Source organism: Pleurodeles waltl, chromosome 1_2, assembly GCF_031143425.1.
Source record: "Pleurodeles waltl isolate 20211129_DDA chromosome 1_2, aPleWal1.hap1.20221129, whole genome shotgun sequence".
NCBI lineage: Eukaryota > Metazoa > Chordata > Amphibia > Caudata > Salamandridae > Pleurodeles > Pleurodeles waltl.
Genome location: NC_090437.1, coordinates 1341638404 through 1341665073, shown reverse-complemented (window position 1 = coordinate 1341665073; position 26670 = coordinate 1341638404). Strand labels below are relative to the sequence as shown.

The following is a 26670-nucleotide window of genomic DNA, read 5'->3' as shown; positions in this document are numbered from 1 at the left end:
TTCAATCCCTCATACCTTCCCTATAAGATGCTTCAATCCCTCATACCTTCCCTATAAAATGCTTCAATCCCTCATGCATTACCTACATGATGCTTCAATCCCCCCATACGTTACTTATATGCTGCAATCCCTCATAAATTACTTATATGATGCTTCAATCCCTCGTACCTTACTTAAATGATGCTTCAATCCCTCATACTATACCTATATGATGCTTCCATCCCTCGTACCTTACCTATATGATGCTTCAATCCCCATACGTTACTTATATGAAGCATGATGCTTCAATTCCTCGTACCTTACCTATATGATGCTTCAATCCCTCATACCTTACCCATACCATACCTATATGATGCTTCAATCCCTCGTACCTTACTTATATGATGCTTCAATCCCTCATACCATACCTTTATGATGCTTCCATCCCTCGTACCGTACCTATATGATGCTTCCATCCCCCGTACGTTACTTGTATGAAGGGTGATGCTTCAATCCCTCGTACCTTACCAACATGATGCTTCCATCCCTCATACCTTGCCTATATGGTGCTTCAATCCCTCAGACCATAGATATATGATACTTCAATCCCTCGTACCTTACCTATGTGATGCTTCCATCCCTCGTACCTTAGCTATATGATTCTTCCATCCCTCGTACCTTACCTATATGATGCTTCCATCCCTCATACCTTACCTATATGAAGCTTCAATCCCTCATACCTTACCTATATGAAGCTTCAATCCCTCATACCTTACCTATATGAAGCTTCAATCCCTCGTACCTTACGTATATGATGCTTCAATCCCTCGTACCTTACCTATATGATACTCCAATCCCTCGTACCTTACCTATATGATGCTTCCATCCCTCGTACCTTAGCTATATGATACTTCCATCCCTCGTACCTTACCTATATGATGCTTCAATCCCTCGTACCTTACCTATAAGATGCTTCCATCCCTCGTCCCTTACCTATATGATGCTTCCATCCCTCGTCCCTTACCTATATGATGCTTCCATCCCTCGTCCCTTACCTATATGATGCTTCAATCCCTCGTACCTCACCTATATGCTGCTTCCATCCCTCGTACCTTACCTATATGCTGCTTCCATCCCTCGTACCATACCTATCTGATGCTTGAATCCCTTATACCTTACCTATATGAAGCTTCAATCCCTCGTACCTTAGCTATAGGATGCTTCTATCCCTCGTACCTTACTTATATGATGCTTCCATCCCTCGTACCTTCCCTATATGATGCTTCCATCCCTCGGACCTTCCCTATTTGATGCTTCCATCCCTCATACCTTACCTATATGATGCTTCCATCCTTCGTACCTTACCTATAGGATGCGTCCATCCCTCGGACCTTACCTATATGATACTTCAATCCCTTGTACCTCACCTATATGATGCTTCCATCCCTCGTACCTTAGCTATATGGTGCTTCCATCCCTCGTACCTTAGCTATATGGTGCTTCCATCCCTCGTACCTTAGCTATATGGTGCTTCAATCCCTCGTACCTTAGCTATATGGTGCTTCAATCCCTCGTACCTTACTTAAATGATGCTTCAATCCCTCATACTATACCTATATGATGCTTCCATCCCTCGTACCTTACCTATATGATGCTTCAATCCCCATACGTTACTTATGATGCTTCAGTCCCCCATACATTACCCACATGATGCTTCCATCCCTCATACGTTACTTATATGATGCTTCAATCCCTCATACCTTCCCTATAAAATGCTTCAATCCCTCATGCATTACTTACATGATGCTTTAATCCCTCATACCTTCCCTATAAAATGCTTCAATCCCTTATGCATTACCCACATGATGCTTCAATCCCTCATGCGTTACTTATATGCTTCAATCCCCCATACGTTACTTATATGCTTCAATCCCTGATGCATTACCTACATGATGCTTCAATCCCTCATGCATTACCTACATGATGCTTCAATCACCCATACGTTACTTACATGATGCTTCAATCCCCCATACGCTACTTATATGATGCTTCAATCCACCATACGTTACTTATATGATGCTTCAATCCCTCATACCTTCCCTATAAGATGCTTCAATCCCTCATGCATTACCTACATGATGCTTCAATCCCCCCATACGTTACTTATATGCTGCAATCCCTCATAAATTACTTATATGATGCTTCAATCCCTCGTACCTTACTTAAATGATGCTTCAATCCCTCATACTATACCTATATGATGCTTCCATCCCTCGTACCTTACCTATATGATGCTTCAATCCCTCATACCTTACGCATACCATACCTATATGATGCTTCAATCCCTCGTACCTTACTTATATGATGCTTCAATCCCTCATACCATACCTTTATGATGCTTCCATCCCTCGTACCGTACCTATATGATGCTTCCATCCCCCGTACGTTACTTGTATGAAGGGTGATGCTTCAATCCCTCGTACCTTACCAACATGATGCTTCCATCCCTCATACCTTCCCTATATGATGCTTCCATCCCTCATACCTTCCCTATATGATGCTTCCATCCCTCGGACCTTCCCTATTTGATGCTTCCATCCCTCATACCTTACCTATATGATGCTTCCATCCTTCGTACCTTACCTATATGATGCGTCCATCCCTCGGACCTTACCTATATGATACTTCAATCCCTTGTACCTCACCTATATGATGCTTCCATCCCTCGTACCTTAGCTATATGGTGCTTCCATCCCTCGTACCTTAGCTATATGGTGCTTCCATCCCTCGTACCTTAGCTATATGGTGCTTCCATCCCTCGTACCTTACTTAAATGATGCTTTAATCCCTCATACTATACCTATATGATGCTTCCATCCCTCGTACCTTACCTATATGATGCTTCAATCCCCCATAGGTTACTTATATGAAGCATGATGCTTCAATCCCTCGTACCTTACCTATATGATGCTTCAATCCCTCATACCTTACCCATACCATACCTATATGATGCTTCAATCCCTCGTACCTTACCAACATGATGCTTCCATCCCTCATACCTTACCTATATGGTGCTTCAATCCCTCAGACCATAGATATATGATACTCCAATCCCTCGTACCTTACCTATATGATGCTTCCATCCCTCGTACCTTAGCTATATGATACTTCCATCCCTCGTACCTTACCTATATGATGCTTCAATCCCTCATACCTTACCTATATGAAGCTTCAATCCCTCATACCTTACCTATATGAAGCTTCAATCCCTCATACCTTACCTATATGAAGCTTCAATCCCTCATACCTTACCTATATGAAGCTTCAATCCCTCGTACCTTACCTATATGATGCTTCGATCCCTCGTACCTTACCTATATGATGCTTCGATCCCTCGTACCTTACCTATATGCTGCTTCCATCCCTCGTACCTTACCTATATGCTGCTTCCATCCCTCGTACCATACCCATCTGATGCTTGAATCCCTTATACCTTACCTATATGAAGCTTCAATCCCTCGTACCTTAGCTATATGATGCTTCCATCCCTCGTACCTCACCTATATGCTTCCATCCCTCGTACCTTAGCTGTATGGTGCTTCAATCCCTCGTACCTTACCTATATGATGCTTCCATCACTCATAAGTTACTTATAGGATGCTTAAATCCCTCGTACACTACCTGTACAACGCTTCAGTCCTGTTGCTTATATGCGTCTGTCCCTTGAACGTTACCTATATAATGCCTCAATCCCTCATACATTACCACCGATCCCAAAAAGTTTGACACTATCCTGGAAAGCAGCACGAAGACACACTAAATGGCAAGCTTAAGGCGGACGACTGGAGGGTCCTTGTGGCATGGAGCAGTGCCAAGGCAGGTGACAAAGCCGCAGGGCTTTCATTCTTAGGACCCGTCCACAATCTCAACTCACTTGAGGATGTTTGTATGATGGACCACATTAAATCATTTAAGAGACTGGCAGGCGACTGTGCAAAAATCTATTCTTTATGTCCCTCCAGCTCCGACCTGCTCTGGAATGCAAGGAGAAACTGTCGGCCATACCTGAATTTCACCCCCAGAAGAAAAGATAAGAATGGACAAACAGGGAAGACCGATCTTAAATTTAAGAGAGAAATAGGAGCAAGGCTGGGGTTCTCGAGGAAGTGAAATGGACAGAGATAAAAATGGTGCTGTGTGTCCTGATCATCTCAGCATGCTTCAGGCCAATCCTATTCAAGAACCTTCACAAAGTTTACCTTGACTCGGCACCAATTCCCACCCCTTTACATTGCAAGAGCTCACGAGGCACATTTACACACAAAAACTGGAACTGCCCAGTCCTCTCTCAGTACTGGACCCAGAAACTTCAAGCACTGGAGGGAGCGGTTAGAGATGTGATACCCCAAGAGCCCAAAGTAGCATTGCTGGGTACAACAGATGGATGGGCAGCCAGAAGTGGCTCCTGGACTCTAGTAAAGATTGGCCTCCTGATTGCCAAGTGGGACACCACAAAGAAATGGGGGAACCCTGACCTCTTATCCCCTTGCAGGAATGGGAGAGGGGAGATGTAGGAAGCTGGCTCTGATACAGGGCCTGATTACAACTTTGGAGGAGGGGGTTAATCCGTCCCAAATGTGACGGATATACCACCCACCGTATTACGAGTCCATTATATCCTATGGATCTCATAATACGGTGGGTGGGATAGCCGTCACATTTGGGACGGATTAACCCCGCCTCCAAAGTTGTAATCAGGCCCATAGTGTGCACAGAGTCCAGGGGTTCCCCAGACCCTTGACAGAGGCTAAAGTAAATAATACTAATGCTCTTTTGTGGTAGTGTGGTCGAGCAGTTATGCTCATCAGAGGATAGTGCAAAGCATTTGTTGTACACACACAGACAATAGAAGAAGCACACTTTCAATGACTTAACTCCAGAACAATAGTACTTATGTAGCAAAAATATATTTTCTTAATGTATTTTTAGAACCACAAGATCAGATTCAAGTTGCAGGTAAGTACTTTGATAGATCGATAGACTGAAATCGATAAGTAATACAGTTTTTGAAATATTGGCAACTATCTGTTTTCAAAGGTGACACCAATTTTCAGTTGCGGGGGGGGGGGGATTTAGTATGGTTTACAGGTAAGTACTTGACTTACAGTTCCAGTCTCCTGGGGTTTGGATGTCCACAGGCTGCGGTTCAACTTAACCCCAAACACCCACCACCAGCAACACAGGGCCGACCAGGTTCAGAGGTCAAAGTTGAGGCAAATTTAACATGAGCTCCTATGGAGACTGGAGGCGCTCGGTTTCAGATCTGCTGGCAGGTAACTACGGAGGGCAGGCCTGGGGGTGTTTAGAGGAGCACCGGAGGGGGGGGGGGGGGTGCACAAGAAGGCACCAAACACACACTCTCAGCGGCACTGGGGCAGCTGGGTGCAGGGTGCAAACAGAGCGTCGGGCTCTTAATGCTTTTCTATGAGGGGACCCCCGGGGGTCACTCAGATGCTGCAAGCTGGGTCCTGGGGGTTGGTGCGTGAAAACCACAGGCTGGACAAGCCGGAGGGCTGTCTGCTGAACGTTGTTACACCGGTGGTCGGGTTCTCCAAGTCCTGGGGGCTGCAGGTGCAGTGTACCTTTAGGCGTCGGATCTTTGTCTGGAGCTTTTGCAGTCAGGGCGGTCCTCTGGATTCATGCTGCAGGCATCATCGTGAGGGGCAGGAGAGGTCGGCACTTGCTCAGAATCACCTGGGGATCCTCTCTAGCCGGCTGGGTCACCTGGATACGGGTTGTGGGCGTCAGGTGCAGAGTGGTCAGGATTTGTGGATCCGGGGAGGCTCTGGAGTCCTTTGGCATAGTTTATTTTTTGACAGGGCCGCTGTCATTGGGAGGTCTTGGTCCTTTGGGGAACAAAGCAGTCCTCTGGTGCTTGGCAGAGGTCGCTGGTCCCGCAGGATGCATCGCCTTCTTGTTGCAGTTTCTGCGAAGCAGGAGACAGGCCAGTAGGGCTGGGGCCAAGTCAGTTTGCGTCTTTCTTCTCTGCTAGGGGTTCAGCTTAGCATTCCTTCTTTCTTGTCAGGTTGCCAGGAATCTGAGGATTTAGGTTAAGGGGAGCCCTTAAATCCTGGATTTAGGAGCGTTATATGGGTCAGGAGCAGTAGCCAATGGCTACTGTCCCTGAGGGTGGCTACACCCGTCTTGTGTCCCCTCCCTTTGGGGAGGCGTACACAAACATAACCCTATTGGTCCCTGTCCTACAAACCAAGATGAAGGATTCTGCAGGGAGGGGTCACCTCAGCTCTGGACGCCTTAGGAGTGGTCCTTGCTGGGGTGGTCACTCCTCTCAGTTTTCTCTAATTTTCCCACTGGACTTGTTGCCAAAAGTGGGGCTTTGTCCGGGGGGGGAGCAACTCCACTAGCTGGAGTGCCCCAAGGTTCTGTAACCTGAGGTTTGAGCCTTGGAGGCTCACCTCCAGGTGTTACAGTTCCTGCATTTGGGAGGTGTGAAGCACCTCCACCCAGTGCAGGCTTTGTTTCTGGCCACAGAGAGCATGAAGACTCTCACCCCATGTGGTCTTGTTTGAAAGTGGCAGGCTGGCACAGTGCTGCACTAGCAGTTTGGCCAACATACAGGTGGCATCTCTAAGATGCCCTCTAGGTGCATTTTTCAATACATCCCACACAGGCATCAGTGCGGGTTTATTGTGCGGAGAAGTTTGATACCAAACTTCCAAGTGTTCAGTGAATCCAGCGAGTGTGTGTGTGTTTGGGGGGGGGGTTGCAAACTATGCCCACAGTGGCACTTTCCTACAGGAGAGGGGTATTCAACGTTGGCTGAAAAGTAGGTCTATGCGCCAAGAGGCTGCCCCAGAACATCTGGTCCCACAGGGGGAGAAACTGGCTTGAGCGAAACAAAGGGGAGTTGCAACATACAAGAATGCCAAAGAAGTCTACTAAGGTGCTACCCTTGAAAAGTAGTCGAATCAGGCGTGATATGCCTGGCTCGATCAGGAACGCATTGTATGAACTGGTGCCTTAAGCACGTTGAAAATCATAAAATAATGAACATTGCAAGGGCCCCGAACCAGTCAGGAGGACAGAATGCAGTGGCCACAGCAGACGAGAACACTGAAGGATCCTGTCACTCAGGACAAGAATAGCAGCCAATCTCCCCGAGGAAGTGAGGCGGCTCGAAGGAGGACTGAGATACCGAGGCGGGCCCCGGAGTGAGGAAGAGGAAACCAAGGCCCGCCCCACGCTGCTCACTTTCAGTGTCTGCAGCAACCACCAGGCTGCCTGTCAGCCGCTTATCTCGGGGTACAGAGACTGCTGGGGGTTCTGGGAGGCGAGAAGATGGATGCGGAGGGCTGGCTTGGCAGTAAATGCAATAAGCAGGGGGGAAGCCCCCCCCCCCTTAGGTCGAGGGCAGTTTCTCTAGGGGTCCCTCAATGTTCCCTGCTCACCACATCACTGAGCAGGAGCTGTGTGACCCTCTGCACATCACAAGATACAAGACCAGAGAAGCACCCCGCATCACATCGGCTTTCAACCCCACCCCGGCCTGCTATCGAGAGAAAGACCTTTACTCCGTTTTGGCACAATGTAGAAGAGAAGGCAAGGCACGAAACTACAGGGTCAAAGTTACACTTTAACAGATGACTCTGAACGCCGGGCAGGGGGACAAAACCTTACTCAAGGCTCGAAAGACAACGATTACCGAGGACTACAAGATGGTAACAGTGACACCCGCTACACACAGCGCTACGAAGCACCAAGCGCTACACACAGCTCATGACTGCTTGTGATGGATCATACTACTGAAATGAGGCAATCACAGCCACATTATCCAATGAAACTGTCAAGGTAAGGCAGATAACCAACCAACAACCAGATGACAGAACACGGTCTGCAGCCTCCATGCAGGGGAAGCGAGCCCAGTCTGGTGCTTTTTAGATTCAGAAACCCACCACAAACCAAGCCACTAGATTCAGTCAGTGTTACTCACAATAAAATGGTTTACACGCCTGTTGCCCCCATTTCAATATCCCTGCTCACCATCAGTGCCACAAGTCACAGGTTCCAGCAGGTGCACTGCTTTGGCTTTTTAATTCAACACAAACAAATGCAAGTGAAGGTTGCCCCTTTCTTAGTATTTCCTTAGCTGCTCCGATCGCCCCAAGGGCCTAAGAAACTTGAATGTGTGACCCTCATTAAAGTGAAACTCCAGTGGTGCACTTGTCCTGGTAATACCACCATTAGCAACACCTTGGAACTTCACCCACAACTTCGAGAATAATAGGTCTGTGAGGTTCCATGTGGTGACAGCTGAATACCATCCCCGAGGCTCAGCTATCCCATGGTCTGAGCCCCTGCTGTCCCATGGCCCGAGCCCCAGCTGTCCCATGGCCCGAGCCCCAGCTGTCCCATGGCCCGAGCCCCAGCTGTCCCATGGCCCGAGCCCCAGCTGTCCCATGGCCCGAGGCCCAGCTGTCCCATGGCCCGAGGCCCAGCTGTCCCATGGCCTGAGCCCCTGCCGTCCCCTGCCCCCGCCTTCCTATGCCCCAACCTCCAGCTATCCCATGGCCTGAGCCCCTGCCGTCCCTTGCCCCCGCTGTCCGCTGCCCCGGGCCCCCGCCGTCCCATGACCCTGGTCGCTACCCAGGCCCCCACCATCCCATGTCTGATCCCCTGCTGCCCTTGCCGTGGACCCCAATCTCCCATGCCCCAGGCCCCCGCCTCCCAGGGCCATCCCCTCCCATGAGGCGAGCCCCTGTTCTCCCATTCCCCGGGCCCCTGCTCGCTGCCCAGGCCCCCGCTGTCCCATTCTCCAGTCTCCCGCCGTCTCCTGCCCCAGGCCTCTGTCGTCCCATGCCCTGGGCCACCTCCTTCTTTTTCTTGGCCCGGGTCCCCGCCGTCCCCCACCCCGGGCCACTGCCATCCCATGCCCCAGGGCCCCCGCCATCCCATGCCCCAGGGACCCCCCCAGTCCCGTGCCCTGGGGACCCCCCACCAGTCCTGTACCCCAGGACCCGACTGTCCCATGACCTGGGGTCCCACTGACCCATGCTCCGAGCCCCTGCCCTCCCATGCTCTGAGCCGAGGTAAGGAGAAATTGCATGCAATAAAATCCTTTTTGTCCCAAAAACAATTTTTTAAAGGTCTGCAGGTTGGCTCCTTCAATCACAGAAGGCTCAACAGATCTAGAACTAATCGACGAGTATCTGTTAGGAGTAATAATAAATTCTTCAAGTGGTGTAAATGGGATTTTGAGTCACAACAACGGAGTTCACCACTTACAAACAATGCACTGGGTCACCAACGTGCTTACTAATGCAGAAGAAATATAAGTATCTTCAAAAACTCACGCTATTAGTCCCTACTCTAACACATGCTACCTGCAAGATATTCCCAATAGGAAATGGGCCCAGCCTGGGGAGACAGATCAAGGAAAGGGAATGGCCCCATTTCTATCCATAGTAGGAGTCCCAAATAAGATGGCTCCATCTACTAAGGTGCACTACCACGGCCACCCCAAAGATAGACCTACACGTGGAAGAGAGCAGATTTAAGAGGACGCAGCACACAGGTATCTCCTATAGGTTGTTTGGTACGGTCACTGAAGCGCGTTACTTCCCACGTAGGTTTGCACTTCTCTTCTGTTTATGCGCACTGTGCAAGGGATTATTCCCTGTTCAAACTGATTTCATTCTGTGCTTGCATTAGTTGCGCAGTGTTTTTCTTAATTATACACCTGATTGGATTTGATTGGTAGTTTGCATTGGCACAGAAGGATGCCAACCGCCCCGTCATGGACCTACACATTGAAGACACAAGAGTGAAGAAGGCATGGCAAGCAGGGATATCTTATGGGTCTAAGGGAACGCCATCTGTGGCACTGCCCAGTGCCTGTGTGAGGCAGGGAAAGGGCCACACTGTACCTTGTCTATTTACTGTACCTGGCACCTTCTTGGGTATAACTAAATCTACACATGAACACAAAGAAAGCTGTGGAGTGGAAGGGCGCAGAAGTTAAGATGCAAGAAACAGGATGTATTGAGAATTGGTAGCCTCTTGTTTGTGTTTCGAAGTACCCTGCATTAGTAAAACAAAAACGAATAAAGTGTTTGGAGAGACAACACACGTGCTGTCCCTCCAAAGCTGCCAGCAGCCACATCTGCTACCCAGGAGTCCCTTCTATCCCGGCTGACCAATGGTTAGAGACCCCAACACCGACTCCCAACCTCTGAGGGGCACTCCTCAATTCAAAGGGCACCTTTGCAAAGCATCAGCTGAAGGCGCCATGAGTGAGGGCACGTAGCAGGCCTGGACAAAGGGGTGGTGGAGCCAGGACTGGTCCAGAGCAGGTCCCAGGCCCAGCTCTCCCTGTGCTGCTGAATCGCGCTCTTGCTTTTTCCCCGTTTTCTGAGTGCCCTTTTCTTGCTTTTCCCTCGTTTACTGCTCTCTCCTTGCTTTTCCCCCATTTTCTGAGTGCCTTTTCCTTGCTTTTTACATTGTTTTCCCCTCGTTCTCTGTGCTTTTTCCTCATATTGTGTGCCTGCTCTTTGCTTTTCTCTAGTTTTCACTGCTTTCTCCTTGTTTTTCCCCATTTTTTTTCTTTCTCCTTACTTTTCCCTCGTTCTGACTGGTTTCACCTTCCTTTTCCCCCATTTTTTTTTAAGCCTCCTCATTGCTTCTTCCTCGTTTTCCCTGCTTTCTCCTTGCTCCCCTTCCCCAATTTTATGTGTGCTAGTGCCTTGAGGTCCTCGCAGGTGAATTGCAGCGCTTTATGAATCCTGGATTGATCCAAGTCCTGCTCCGGACTCACCTCTCTCTTCAGAGTATTTGGGATGTTGTGTGACAACCACCAGTGGGTCGGATCCAGAAACATCCATCCGAGCACCGAGGCTCCTCCGGGCATCACAGAGGTCTTGGAGTGACCACCAGGAAGCCGGGAGAAAATCAGGTTCAAATAATCAAGTCAACACACCCTACGCCAAACTAGTTACACACTCAGATCTAACACTATAGCACGTCCCAACTAAAATATGTACAAGGAAAGACTGGAAGATGCCCAACGACATACGATTATATAGATTAATGGGAGTTTTCACAATGAAACACGTTCTTTAAGTCACAGTTTGGGGACTGACCTACATGTCAATTGTATTTGAGTATTAAGGTAACCGTGGCATGTGGAGCTGATTTTATATATATATATATATATATATATATATATATATGAATGAGAACTTTAGAAATCTGTAAGATTTACTGTTAGATAATTTTTTAGGGCGCTCAGCGCTTTTAAAAGCATGAATGCTTTACTGGCTTTAAGCCAGCAGTTAGCAAACCCTCGTTTTATCTGAACTTCAGATAGGAACAGCCCATGAAGCACATGCCGTCCCAAAAAAGGCAAGCAGTGACATCTGAGCAAAGCAGAAGAAAAAACAGCAGAGAATCTGGCACTCAAAATGCAACCACTTGCCAAGTTAAAGCAACAAAAACACTGTCAAATATTGGCCGAGCATGTGCAATTTATGACTTCCAAAATCGGAGTGTGGAGCAGAGGCTTAGAAGAAACTGTTGCAAAGAACGAAGCTGAGCAAATGAGTACATAAAAACATCAGAAATCCGGTTCAACAAAAAACAGATCAACTGGTCCAACATTTGCAAAAGGTTCAATGTCTGAAAGGCATTGAAAACATCTGTGAACACAGGAAAGGTCCTGAGCCCTGATGAAGGCCTAATCGTTCATCGCCGCCACAATTCGGCCAGCACACGGTGAAATGAAAGAACCAATGCTTGGTCAGTTCTGAGAATCACACATCTCCATCACACCAGGAAATCACACCCAAGGTGGGCAAGTCTGCTAGAATAGCAGAAGCGTGTGCTTGGGCCTCAGCACCAGCAACCAAAGCCCAAGGGGGCCAGAGGGGGGGGGGGGGGGGGGGGGGTCACAGGCATCAGGTAAAACTGGCCAGGCGGGGGTGTAGGAAGGTAGCCTCTTTCTAGCCTTGTTACACCCACTTTTGGCCTGTTTGTGAGTGTATGTCAGGGTGTTTGTCACTGTTTTCACTGTCTCACTGGGATCCTGATAGCCAGGCCTCAGTGCTCATAGTGAAAACACTATGTTTTCAGTATGTTTGTTATGTGTCACTGGGATCCTGCTGGTCAGGACCCCAGTGCTCATAAGTTTGTGGCCTATATGTGTTCCCTGTGTGGTGCCTAACTGTCTCACTGAGGCTCTGCTAACCAGAGAGGCCGCAGTTACTCCCTTGTGAATGTAACAGAAAGATTTCCCCAGGCACAGCAAGCCGACTGGCATGGGGGGGTACACGGGCTGATGGGGAGCCTCGTTCCTGCATGGACTGAGCAGAAGTGGAGAGGACAGGTATATTTACACCCACAAAATGTTCATACAAATATTACTGAAAAGCTCTTAGAAGCGGCTGTAGGGACCGGACACCTGCAGGGGAACAGAGCGAGGATCGTGGAAACAGAGCGAGGATCGTGGAAACAGAGCGAGGATCGTGGAAACAGAGCGAGGATCGTGGAAACAGAGCGAGGATCGTGGAAACAGAGCGAGGATCGTGGAAACAGAGCGAGGATCGTGGAAACAGAGCGAGGATCGTGGAAACAGAGCGAGGATCGTGGAAACAGAGCGAGGATCGTGGAAACAGAGCGAGGATCGTGGAAACAGAGCGAGGATCGTGGAAACAGAGCGAGGATCGTGGAAACAGAGCGAGGATCGTGGAAACAGAGCGAGGATCGTGGAAACAGAGCGAGGATCGTGGAAACAGAGCCTGGACAGGGGGCCCAGGGAAGCCAGGCCGAAACAGAGAGAGTTTAAACCCCCGCATGCGACATGTATGACGCCCAAGGCCAACACCCAAGGACAGGTAGGAAGGCTCCATCGCGCCCCAGGAGGGGGGTTTATCCCATGGTGCGCAGTTGGGAGGCCATAAAGGTATCTTAGACCCGGACAGTGCGACACTCTGACCTCCATCTGTGCGGGGAAGGGTTCCTGAGCCCCGAGGCCTGCTTGAGGAGACCCCCGAACCGAAGAAACGAAGAGCAGGGAAGAAGGACGCAGAACTGGCACTGGTGTCCGAGAAGCCACTCGTAGGAACGTGACCGAGGAATATAACACCAGGTGGAAAGGGCCCAGGATGGAGAGGCCGGCACAAGGGCCTAGGGTGGGGGGGCCTGACACAAGGGCCCAGGGTGGGGGGGGGGGGCGACACAAGGGCCCAGGGTGGGGGGCCTGACACAAGGGCCCATGGGTAGGGGTCCTGACACAAGGGCCCATGGGTGGGGGGGGGGGGGGGGGGGGAGGCTGGCACAAAGGCCCAGGGTGGAGAGCCTGGCACAAGGGGGCAGGCGGCCTGGTAAAGGGCCCATGCGGAAGGGGGGGTCCTGGCACAAGGGCCACGGTGGAAAGCCTGGTACAAGGGCGCAGGGTGCGGGGTGGGGAGGGTTGGCTGGCTGGCACAAGGGCCCATGGGTGACACAAGGGTCCAAGGTTGGTTGGGGGGGCTGGCTGGCACAAGGGCCCAGTGTGGGGGGGCGGCTGGCACAAGGGCCCAAGGTGGGGGGGGGGGGGGGGGGGTCCTGGTACAAGGGCCTAGGGTAGGCGGTGGGGAGGGTTGGCTGGCTGGCAAAAGGGCCCTTGGGTGGCACAAGGGTACAGGGTATGCGGGGGAGGGCTGCCTGGCACAAGGGCCCAGGGTGGGGGAGCTGGCTTTACATGGCGACGAGCAGAGAGGAGTGCAGTGTAAACCACTGAACATTGATCGGAGATCTTATTCAATAAATATAATAATATTATACTGGAGGAGTGTCCCACTAAGGCACATAATATAGTTCGAGATCTAATTGTGCACCCCCACCCTATTATTTCAGACAGATAATGAGAAGTTAGGATACACACCCCAGCCACGATAGGGGCAGGAGTGACCGTCTCTCTAAGTCAAGAGTCTCTACAAGAGCCACTAACAGCATGGTGAGGCGGGAGAGAAGAATCCACTGGACACTGACATCGCTCTCTATGAAGTGTCTGGGAGGACAGACGAGTCAACAATTATCACATTGCTATCAATGTCCTGAAGACCATAAGCTAGGCGACCGTCTCGAAATGAACTTAAAATGTCAAATACTAATAAAGAGATTTTAAAACCACAACAACACTTCTCTCATCACAACAAACACACCTTACAAGTCAAGCTGAACAAAGTACACTTTGCAGTCCTGCACAAGAGACATCACCAGCCCTCGAGCCTATGTATCATCCTGATCACTGAAACTGGCCTTTCGCCCAACTTTGTAGAATCCCTCGACATCCAAGGAGCCCGACCGGGAGCCTCCAGGACACGGACGAACAACCCAGGGTGGAGTGCCACCTAAGATGGCCATGCACCGGCAGAACTTCGAATCAACCACCCAGAAGCTCCATGGGCTTCACCCTGGGGTCTTCCTGCAACACATATCACCACCTCAATAGCACTGTCCCCTTGGAGATGTCCAGGCTCATCACCACAGCCTCAAACCTCCACTCTAACAACATCAACTTCTCCTACTTCAACCTCCCAGGATCAGCACCTGCCACTCACCACCACTCCACGACTGGACGGATCATTCAGCCATAGCCCTCAATCCTCAGACGCCAGGCTTGGAAACAAAGGTCAACCACAGATGGCCAACCAACAGTTCTCAAAATTCAAGGACCTTCCCACCAACGCCCCTCAGGACACATTAACAGAGCTTGGTCAACACTTCTAACCCTGCTGGAGATGTCTACTCCGTTCAAAGAGACACCACAGCATATTCGGCCCCTAAGTATCACTCACGGCAAGGCCAGTATCCCTACCAAGGGACTCCGAAAATGAAGCCCAGTCCTGCAACGCGTAAAGGCACATGCAGTAAGGCTGACCTCCAGCCCAGAGTGAGCACAACATCTGTGTGAGACCCATCACTCGTTTCCCACACTCCACCCTTTTATTCTCCCCTTTGCTCAGTTCCAGGACACACAAGGCCCCCACTCAGCCCTGATTAAACAGTTTAACAATATGGTAGGGTTTTCGATCCTTTTCTTGCTACCTCCCTTTCAACACTCTTCAAAATGATGATAAAATTACCAGCACTTCAACAGCAGACCCATTCATTAGCACTTAATTCAAGAGAGAAGGCTCTGATCTTACCCCATTCGGAACCCTTCAGCCTCTGACTGATCCCAGCTGTAGAAGGCCTCTTCCGCCCCTAATCAACAGGCACACACAGCCAGCACTTCCTCTTCCTGTTTACGGCCAAGCTCCTCCTCCTGTCAATCACAGGAGCCAGCAGTGCTTCCTGCCACAGCAGGATATGTCACCCAAGGAGAAGCGCGTTACACCAACTCGTGACGCCCTCCACAACACTCGTGGTACGACGACCGCGCAGGCGGTGATAGGATACGGACAATGTGCAACATGTAGTAACTATGGAGGACCGCTACATCACCATGCCAGATTATACAGACGCCACGCTAGGTGTAGTAACTATGGAGGAGAGCTACACCACCATGCCGGATTATACAGACACCACGCTAGAAGTAGTAACTATGGAGGAGAGCTACATCACCATGCCAGATTTTACAGACACCACGCTAGATGTAGTAACTATGGAGGACCGCTACATCACCATGCCGGATTATACAGACACCACACTAGATGATGTAGCTATGGAGGACTGCTACATCACCATGCCGGATTATACAGACACCACACTCGATGATGTAGCTATGTAGGACTGCTACATCACCATGCCGGATTATACAGACACCACACTCGATGATGTAGCTATGGAGGAGAGCTACATCACCATGCCAGATTATACAGGTGCCACGCTAGATGTACTAACTATGGAGGAGAGCTACATCACCATGCCAGAATATGCAGGCGCCACGCTAGATGCAGTAACTATGGAGGACCGCTACATCACCATGCCGGATTATACAGACGCCACGCTAGGTGCAGCAACTATGGAGAAGAGATACATCAACATGCTGGATTATACAGACGCCATGAGGGATGTAGTAACTATGGAGGAGAGTTACATCACCACGCTAGATTATACAGACGCCACACTAGGGGTAGTAACTATGGAGGAGAGCTACATCAGCATGTCAGATTATACAGACGCCACGCTAGATGTGGTAACTATGGAGGAGAGCTACATCACGATGCAAGATTATACAGGTGCCACGCTAGATGTAGTAACTATGGAGGAGAGCTACATCAACATGTCAGATTATACAGACGCCACGCTAGATGTGGTAACTATGGAGGAGAGCTACATCACGATGCCAGATTATACAGGTGCCACGCTAGATGTATTAACTATGGAGGAGAGCTACATCATCATGTCAGATTATACAGACACCACGCTAGATGTGGTAACTATGGAGGAGAGCTACATCACCATGCCAGATTATACAGACACCACGCTAGATGTAGTAACTATGGAGGAGAGCTACATCACCATGCTGGATTATACAGGCACCACGCTGGATGTAGTAACTATGGAGGAGAGCTACATCACCAGACCGGATCTTACAGGCACCACGCTGGATGTAGTAACTATGGAGGACCGCTACATCACCATGCCAGATTATACAGACGCCACGCTAGGTGTAGTAACTATGGAGGAGAGCTACATCACCATGCCGGATTATACAGACACCACGCTAGATGTAGTAACTATGGAGGACCGCTACATCACGATGCCGGATTATACAGACGCCACACTAGGTGTAGTAACTATGGAGGAGAGCTACATCACCATGCCGGATTATACAGACACCACGCTAGATGTAGTAACTATGGAGGAGAGCTACATCACCATGCCGGATTATACAGACACCACGCTAGATGTAGTAACTATGGAGGAGAGCTACATCACCATGCTGGATTATACAGGCACCACGCTGGATGTAGTAACTATGGAGTAGAGCTACATCACCATGCCGGATTATACAGACGCCATGAGGGATGTAGTAACTATGGAGGAGAGCTACATCACCATGCCGGATTATACAGGCACCACGCGGGATGTAGTAACTATGGAGTAGAGCTACATCACCATGCCGGATTACACAGGTGCCACGCTAGATGTATTAACTATGGAGGAGAGCTACATCATCATGTCAGATTATACAGACACAACGCTAGATGTGGTAACAATGGAGGAGAGCTACATCACCATGCCAGATTATACAGACACCACGCTAGATGTAGTAACTATGGAGGAGAGCTACATCACCATGCTGGATTATACAGGCACCACGCTGGATGTAGTAACTATGGAGGAGAGCTACATCACCAGACCGGATCTTACAGGCACCACGCTGGATGTAGTAACTATGGAGGAAAGCTATATCACCATGCCGGATTATACAGACGCCATGAGGGATGTAGTAACTATGGAGTAGAGCTACATCACCATGCCGGATTATACAGACGCCATGAGGGATGTAGTAACTATGGAGGAGAGCTACATCACCATGCCGGATTATACAGGCACCACGTGGGATGTAGTAACTATGGAGTAGAGCTACATCACCATGCCGGATTATACAGACGCCACGCTAGATGTAGTAACTCCTACTGAGTTTGACAAGGGGTTTGCATTAATGTCTCCAACACTCAGAGAGCAGTGAAACAATTTCCTAAGTGGGTTAACACAAGAACCGCCCATGAGATGCCCCTAAAAAGGAACAAAGGGGCGGTGCCAAGGACCCCCTCTCTAGTGTTTCATTCTTTTTATTACGCGAGGACAACAATACCCCAGATTAAGCGGCAGCAGATCTGCCTGCGCCCTAAGTGCCTTGTAAATAGGTTGTTCCCACAATAAGACAAGGCGAGCGCGCTGCCACATGACCTCAGAGTGAGAGACATCCCCCTGCAGGGCAATCACAGTACTGGGCAAGCCACAGAGCAACTGCAGAGACGAGCAGGAGGGTACCACCAGCAACTGAGCAATACAAAACAGGCACTGCCGAAGATGGGCACAGGAAAATACTGCGGTAATAGGGGCAGATACTGCTGGAGTCAAACCAAAGTACCTGCACAGACGTGGCACAATAATGCTGCAACGCATGCTCGCCGCTAGGTACGTGTACATTGATACTCTCAGAATACACAACTCATACTGCTGGAATAATACCAAAGTACCTGCACAGACGTGGCACAATAATGCTGCAACGCATGCTCGCCGCTAGATACGTGTACATTGATACCCCTAGAATACACAACTCATACTGCTGGAATAATACCAAAGTACCTGCACAGACGTGGCACAATAATACTGCAACGCATGCTCGCTGCTAGGTACGTGTACATTGATACTCTCACACAGTAACATAGTCTAAAGAATACACAACTCATACTGCTGGAATAATACCAAAGTACCTGCACAGACGTGGCACAATAATACTGCAACGCATGCTCGCTGCTAGGTACGTGTACATTGATACTCTCAGAATATAAAACTCATACTGCTGGAATAATACCAAAGTACCTGCGCAGAAGTGGCACAATAATACTGCAACGCATGCTCGCCGCTAGGTACGTGTACATTGATACTCTCAGAATATAAAACTCATACTGCTGGAATAATACCAAAGTACCTGCGCAGAAGTGGCAATAATACTGTGATTCCTACTCCATGGGTAGGTACCAGCGCAGAACTGGCACAATAATACCGCGATGCATACTCTGTGGGCAGGTATGTGCACATTCATACTCCTACAGTAACGTACTATAAACAAGTAATACTGCTGCAATAACACCAACGTAACTGCACAGAAGTGACACAATAATCCTGCAATGCATAGTCTATGGGTAGGTACGTGCACAATCACGTTCGCAATGCGTAATTCTGAACAAATGCAACAGTAATAGCTGTCCATAATTCTGCAATATCACAAAAATAACTGCACACTGCACTGGAGTAATACCAAGGTAACAGCGCCATATAGTACTGAAACAATACCAGAGGTCAAGTCTGCACTTACTGCTGGAATACACCCAAAGAGCTGCAGGTACCGCGGAAGTACTGCAGTAATAGCTGCCCAAAATGCTGCAGTATCCCCCGGTAACAGCAGCACATACCAATGTATACGCTGATTTTACTGCCAAATGCACAACCTCATGCAAAAAACAGAGTAGGAAAGAAGCAGACACTCCGGGTCCTCTCCTCCCAGCCCGGGCAGATCCTCCAGTCCAGGTACGTGCGAAGGCAATGCGAGGTGCAGAGGATCACAGACCCTCCTGCCCGGGAGCAGGGACTCACTGAGCAGCAGCTCGGGTCATCGCATGGAAACTCACATTCCAGGCGCTTCCTACTGAGTAAGAAAGAGCCCAGGAACTTTGTAAACTGGGCCAGCGACTCTCACACCTACAACTAGAGTAAAACCCTCTCCTGGCAGAAGGGGAGACACATGAGCCTCTCTCTACAGATCCTTGGAGGAGTTATCAAGAGTGACCCCCCGGGCAATTACCCACATGCAGCCCCTCCATCAGAGACCGCAAGATCCAGAGACCCCGGTAGGAGGGAGCAGGGCGCCCTGTGACACACACACAGGCGCTACAGGAAGCCAATGAACTCTAACCTCGAGGCCTGCAAACACAAGATCCATCACCTCCCTTCACAGAGACACAAGATTCAGAGACCCCGGTAGGAGGGACCAGGGCGCCCTGTGACACACACACAGGCGCTACAGGAAGCCAAGGCACTCTAACCTCGAGGCCTGCAAACACAAGATCCATCACCTCCCTTCACAGAGACACAAGATCCAGAGACCCCGGTAGGAGGGAGCAGGGCGCCCTGTGACACACACACAGGCGCTACACGAAGCCAATGAACTCTAACCTCGAGGCCTGCAAACACAAGATCCGTCACCTCCCTTCACAGAGACACAAGATTCAGAGACCCCGGTAGGAGGGACCAGGGCGCCCTGTGACACACACACAGGCGATACAGGAAGCCAAGGCACTCTAACCTCGAGGCCTGCAAACACAAGATCCGTCACCTCCCTTCACAGAGACACAAGATCCAGAGACCCCGGAAGGAGGGAGCAGGGCTCCCTGTGACACACACACAGGCGCTACAGGAAGCCAAGGCACTCTAACCTCGAGGCCTGCAAACACAAGATCCATCACCTCCCTTCACAGAGACACAAGATCCAGAGACCCCGGTAGGAGGGAGCAGGGCGCCCTGTGACACACACACAGGCGCTACAGGAAGCCAAAGCACTCTAACCTCGAGGCCTGCAAACACAAGATCCATCACCTCCCTTCACAGAGACACAAGATCCAGAGACCCCGGTAGGAGGGAGCAGGGCGCCCTGTGACACAGATCGCAGGCGCTACAGGAAGCCAAGGCACTCTAACCTCGAGGCCTGCAAAGACAAGATCCATCACCTCCCTCCACCAGAGACACAAGATCCAGAGACCCCGGTAGGAGGGAGCAGGGCGCCCTGTGACACACACACAGGCGCTACAGGAAGCCAAGGCACTCTAACCTCGAGGCCTGCAAACACAAGATCCATCACCTCCCTCCACCAGAGACACAAGATCCAGAGACCCCGGTAGGAGGGAGCAGGGCGCGCCCTGTGACACACACACAGGCGCTACAGGAAGCCAAGGCACTCTAACCTCGAGGCCTGCAAACACAAGATCCATCACCTCCCTTCACAGAGACACAAGATCCAGAGACCCCGGTAGGAGGGAGCAGGGCGCCCTGTGACACACACACAGGCGCTACAGGAAGCCAAGGCACTCTAACCTCGAGGCCTGCAAACACAAGATCCATCACCTCCCTCCACCAGAGACACAAGATCCAGAGACCCCGGTAGGAGGGAGCAGGGCGCCCTGTGACACACACACAGGCGCTACAGGAAGCCAAGGCACTCTAACCTCGAGGCCTGCAAACACAAGATCCATCACCTCCCTCCACCAGAGACACAAGATCCAGAGACCCCGGTAGGAGGGAGCAGGGCGCCCTGTGACACACACACAGGCGCTACAGGAAGCCAAGGCACTCTAACCTCGAGGCCTGCAAACACAAGATCCATCACCTCCCTCCACCAGAGACACAAGATCCAGAGACCCCGGTAGGAGGGAGCAGGGCGCCCTGTGACACACACACAGGCGCTACAGGAAGCCAAGGCACTCTAACCTCGAGGCCTGCAAACACAAGATCCATCACCTCCCTCCACCAGAGACACAAGATCCAGAGACCCCGGTAGGAGGGAGCAGGGCGCCCTGTGACACAGACCGCAGGCGCTACAGGAAGCCAAGGCACTCTAACCTCGAGGCCTGCAAACACAAGATCCATCACCTCCCTTCACAGAGACACAAGATCCAGAGACCCCGGTAGGAGGGAGCAGGGCGCCCTGTGACACACACACAGGCGCTACAGGAAGCCAAGGCACTCTAACCTCGAGGCCTGCAAACACAAGATCCGTCACCTCCCTTCAGAGACGGCAGGAGGTCCAGGTGTCGATGCCCCACAACCAGAAGAGGTGATGAGACGAGATTCGGAGACCCTCAGAAAAGAGGTGCAGGAGCTACAGGAAGCCAAGGCACCCTGACCATACGAGATCGAAATCCAGATGGTGGCATGCCAGAGGCCTGCTGAGGGCACAGCAGCAGGCAAAGCCTGCTGAGGGCACAGCAGCAGGTGCCAGCAGAGGGCGCAGAGGTGGCAGCCGCCAGCAGAGGGGGCAGCCGCCAGCAGAGGGGGCAGCCGCCAGCAGAGGGGGCAGCCGCCAGCAGAGGGGGCAGCCGCCAGCAGAGGGCGCAGAGGACGCAGCCGCCAGCAGAGGGCGCAGAGGGCGCAGCCGCCAGCAGAGGGCGCAGAGGGCGCAGCCGCCAGCAGAGGGCGCAGAGGGCGCAGCCGCCAGCAGAGGGCGCAGAGGGGGCAGCCGCCAGCAGAGGGCGCAGAGGGCGCAGCCGCCAACAGAGGGGGCAGCCGCCAGCAGAGGACGCAGAGGACGCAGCCGCCAGCAGAGGGCGCAGAGGTGGCAGCCGCCAGCAGAGGGCGCAGAGGACGCAGCCGCCAGCAGAGGGCGCAGAGGGCGCAGCCGCCAGCAGAGGGCGCAGAGGACGCAGCCGCCAGCAGAGGGCGCAGAGGTGTCAGCCGCCAGTAGAGGGCGCAGAGGACGCAGCCGCCAGCAGAGGGCGCAGAGGTGGCAGCCGCCAGCAGAGGGCGCAGAGGGCGCAGCCGCCAGCAGAGGGCGCAGAGGGCGCAGCCGCCAGCAGAGGGCGCAGAGGGCGCAGAGGGCGCAGCCGCCAGCAGAGGGCGCAGAGGGCGCAGCCGCCAGCAGAGGGCGCAGAGGGCGCAGCCGCCAGCAGAGGGCGCAGCCGCCAGCAGAGGGCGCAGCCGCCAGCAGAGGGCGCAGAGGGCGCAGCTGCCAGCAGAGGGCGCAGTCGCCAGCAGTGGGTGCGGCAGCTGAAGCCGGCAGAGGGTGAGGCAGCAGGCGCCCGCAGTGGGTGAGGCAGCAGTCGCCCGCAGTGGGGGTGAGGCAGCAGTCGCCCGCAGTGGGGGTGAGGCAGCAGTCGCCCGCAGTGGGGGTGAGGCAGCAGTCGCCCGCAGTGGGGGTGAGGCAGCAGTCGCCCGCAGTGGGGGTGAGGCAGCAGTCGCCCGCAGTGGGGGTGAGGCAGCAGTCGCCCGCAGTGGGGGTGAGGCAGCAGTCGCCCGCAGTGGGGGTGAGGCAGCAGTCGCCCGCAGTGGGGGTGAGGCAGCAGTCGCCCGCAGTGGGGGTGAGGCAGCAGTCGCCCGCAGTGGGGGTGAGGCAGCAGTCGCCCGCAGTGGGTGAGGCAGCAGTCGCCCGCAGTGGGTGAGGCAGCAGTCGCCCGCAGAGGGTGCGGCAGCAGTCGCCCGCAGTGGGTGAGGCAGCAGTCGCCCGCAGTGGGTGCGGCAGCAGTCGCCCGCAGTGGGGGTGAGGCAGCAGTCGCCCGCAGTGGGGGTGAGGCAGCAGTCGCCCGCAGTGGGGGTGAGGCAGCAGTCGCCCGCAGTGGGGGTGAGGCAGCAGTCGCCCGCAGTGGGGGTGAGGCAGCAGTCGCCCGCAGTGGGGGTGAGGCAGCAGTCGCCCGCAGTGGGTGCGGCAGCAGTCGCCCGCAGTGGGTGCGGCAGCAGTCGCCCGCAGTGGGTGCGGCAGCAGTCGCCCGCAGTGGGTGAGGCAGCAGTCGCCCGCAGTGGGTGAGGCAGCAGTCGCCCGCAGTGGGTGCGGCAGCAGTCGCCCGCAGTCGCCCGCAGTGGGTGCGGCAGCAGTCGCCCGCAGAGGGTGAGGCAGCAGTCGCCCGCAGAGGGTGAGGCAGCAGTCGCCCGCAGTGGGTGCGGCAGCAGTCGCCCGCAGTGGGTGCGGCAGCAGTCGCCCGCAGTGGGGGTGAGGCAGCAGTCGCCCGCAGTGGGTGCGGCAGCAGTCGCCCGCAGTGGGGGTGAGGCAGCAGTCGACCGCAGTGGGTGCGGCAGCAGTCGCCCGCAGTGGGGGTGAGGCAGCAGTCGCCCGCAGTGGGGGTGCGGCAGCAGTCGCCCGCAGTGGGGGTGCGGCAGCAGTCGCCCGCAGTGGGGGTGCGGCAGCAGTCGCCCGCAGTGGGTGCGGCAGCAGTCGCCCGCAGTGGGTGAGGCAGGAGTCGCCCGCAGTGGGTGAGGCAGGAGTCGCCCGCAGTGGGTGCGGCAGCAGTCGCCCGCAGTGGGTGCGGCAGCAGTCGCCCGCAGTGGGTGAGGCAGGAGTCGCCCGCAGTGGGTGAGGCAGCAGTCGCCCGCAGTGGGGGTGCGGCAGCAGTCGCCTGCAGTGGGTGAGGCAGCAGTCGCCTGCAGTGGGTGAGGCAGCAGTCGCCCGCAGTGGGTGCGGCGGCAGTCGCCCGCAGTGGGTGAGGCAGCAGTCGCCTGCAGTGGGTGCGGCAGGAGTCGCCCGCAGTGGGTGCGGCAGGAGTCGCCTGCAGTGGGTGAGGCAGCAGTCGCCTGCAGTGGGTGCGGCAGCAGTCGCCCGCAGTGGGTGAGGCAGGAGTCGCCCGCAGTGGGTGAGGCAGCAGTCGCCTGCAGTGGGTGCGGCAGGAGTCGCCCGCAGTGGGTGCGGCAGCAGTCGCCTGCAGTGGGTGAGGCAGCAGTCGCCCGCAGTGGGGGTGCGGCAGCAGTCGCCTGCAGTGGGTGCGGCAGCAGTCGCCCGCAGTGGGTGAGGCAGGAGTCGCCCGCAGTGGGTGAGGCAGCAGTCGCCTGCAGTGGGTGCGGCAGCAGTCGCCCGCAGTGGGTGAGGCAGGAGTCGCCCGCAGTGGGTGCGGCAGCAGTCGCCTGCAGTGGGTGAGGCAGCAGTCGCCTGCAGTGGGTGCGGCAGCAGTCGTCCGCAGTGGGTGAGGCAGCAGTCGCCTGCAGTGGGTGAGGCAGCAGTCGCCCGCAGTGGGTGAGGCAGCAGTCGCCCGCAGTGGGTGCGGCAGCAGTCGCCCGCAGTGGGTGCGGCAGCAGTCGTCCGCAGTGGGTGAGGCAGCAGTCGCCTGCAGTGGGTGAGGCAGCAGTCGCCTGCAGTGGGTGCGGCAGCAGTCGCCTGCAGTGGGTGCGGCAGCAGTCGTCCGCAGTGGGTGAGGCAGCAGTCGCCTGCAGTGGGTGAGGCAGCAGTCGCCTGCAGTGGGTGCGGCAGCAGTCGCCCGCAGTGGGTGCGGCAGCAGTCGCCTGCAGTGGGTGCGGCAGCAGCCAGTGGGTACAGCTGTAGGCGCTGTGGTGACTGCAGTGCTCTGTGATGACCCACCACCGCTGGGGGGCGCTCCATTGCCTCGGATATGCCTCCACTAAAGGGCTTTTCTACCATCAGAAGCCTCCTCTGTGGTTCCTACTACACTTGGCCAAGAAGTACCAATTCGGCGTATCTTGATGAAACTTACAAGAGTTCCTACTATGGGCTTTGACGCGGCCTACTTTAGGAGTAACAGAAGAGCGCGGGAGGTGTTTAAGTGAAATGAAGAGGCTCGGAGGGTGGAGGGGTCCCCCCCGCCATGGCCAGGCTCCAGGGCAGAATCCCTGGCACCGCTGCTGCCATGCACCTGGCACGGGTCCCGCCGGCCCCTGGCACTGCTCCTGCCGGCCACCAGCTCCTCGGGCCCGGACTCTGACACAATCAGAGCTGCGTAACCGTCCTTGGGGGAGACAGGAATGCTGAGCGCCAGATCCACAGAAGAATGTGCCCTGGTATGCGCAAAAATAAAAATATCACTGTAGAAAGGGAGTGGGGCGCAGGCCTCGGGCTCTGGGAGAAGTGTCAGAGTTTCCACACAGAGGAGAGGGGCTGAGCCCTGCTGCTGGGACACAGACACACTGCAGACCAGGCATGGATGCTGTCAGCGAGAGACAAGGGGCAGGAGGGAGACTGCACCGGCAGCATACAGTCCTCCTGCCACAGCCAGCTGACACTGGCTGGACGGGCCCCTGTAAACTCGGGACATCAGCCTACAACCAGCTGGGGGGCTGGAAAGCTCCCTGTAACCTCAGGGCTGAGAGAGCAGAAACACCCCTGTGACCTCAGGACAGCAAACTAGACTCCGCTGACAGAGTAGTAATATCCCTGCAACCTCAGGACAGCAGAACAGAGCCAGATGACGGGCTCAAGGGTCCCTATAACCTCAAGACAGCAGAGAACAGCCAGATATCACCGAGTAAGACATCTCTGTAACCTCGGGACAGCATAATACAGTCAGCCGACACAGGGACAGAAAGATCCCTGCAACCCCTAGGAGAGCAGAATAGGGCCAGCTGGCACAGGGACAGAAAGATCCCTGCAACCCTGGGACAGCAGAATACAGCCAGGTGGCACAGGGACAGAAAGATCCCTATAACCCTGGGACAGCAGAATACAACCAGCTGGCACAGGGACAGAAAGATCCCTGCAACCCTGGGACAGCAGAATACAGCCAGGTGGCACAGGGACAGAAAGATCCCTATAACCCTGGGACAGCAGAATACAACCAGCTGGCACAGGGACAGAAAGATCCCTGCAACCCTGGGACAGCAGAATACAGCCAGGTGGCACAGGGACAGAAAGATCCCTATAACCCTGGGACAGCAGAATACAACCAGCTGGCACAGGGACAGAAAGATCCCTGCAACCCTGGGACAGCAGAATACAGCCAGGTGGCACAGGGACAGAAAGATCCCTGAAAGCGCAGGAGAGCAGAGTGCAGGGATGTGTCTGGTCCTGTGCCACCTGGCTGTATTCTGCTGTCCTAGGGTAAGAAGGATGTGGCTGTATTCTGCTGTCCTAGGGCTACAGGGACCTTTCTGTCCCTGTCACGGCTATCTAGGACAGCACAATACGGCCAGCTGGCACAAGGACAGAACAATCAAAGTAACCCAAGGAGAGTATAATACAGCCAGCATCAACAAGCACTCACTTCTGAATCTCTCTAGCTAAACACACTCACCAGCAGCGACCGAATAAAGCGACAGAGCGCTCATAACGTAAAATAGTGCGGCCTCCATACTTGTGTAGAGTTAGAGTGCTGCAGAGACGTATCTCCCCACCCCTGCACAGACGAGGAGCAGAGACCCACTGCGGCTTCCTCACCATTAGCTACGCCACCTTCATTCGCCCAGGTCATCTGCAGCCCACTCCGGATTCCTCTTTAAGAGCAGTGTGTAACCTGGTTCACCTCCCCCTGG

At 53.5% G+C, this 26670-nt stretch overlaps 2 protein-coding genes across 4 annotated transcripts in view; one reads left to right on the top strand and one right to left on the bottom strand.

The window, feature by feature from the left end:
- The window catches only part of TLN1 (talin 1), a 687540-nt gene that overhangs the window by 605562 nt on the left and 55308 nt on the right, over positions 1-26670 (bottom strand). Inside the window, exon 1 of one of the 3 annotated variants that reach the window (XM_069205714.1) lies at positions 15183-15249. The exons of the other annotated variants lie outside the window; for them this stretch is intronic. The gene's annotated coding sequence lies outside the window, so the exon portion shown is untranslated. Of the gene's footprint in view, positions 1-15182; positions 15250-26670 lie in introns of those variants that run through there. 3 annotated transcript variants of the gene reach the window in all.
- Positions 17462-26670, top strand: part of LOC138257222 (serine/arginine repetitive matrix protein 2-like) — an 81003-nt gene continuing 71794 nt past the window's right edge. The window contains exons 1-2 of the mRNA XM_069205893.1: positions 17462-17544; positions 21669-22489. Coding sequence (XP_069061994.1) covers positions 17462-17544; positions 21669-22489 — 904 coding nt within the window. The remainder of the gene's footprint in view (positions 17545-21668; positions 22490-26670) is intronic.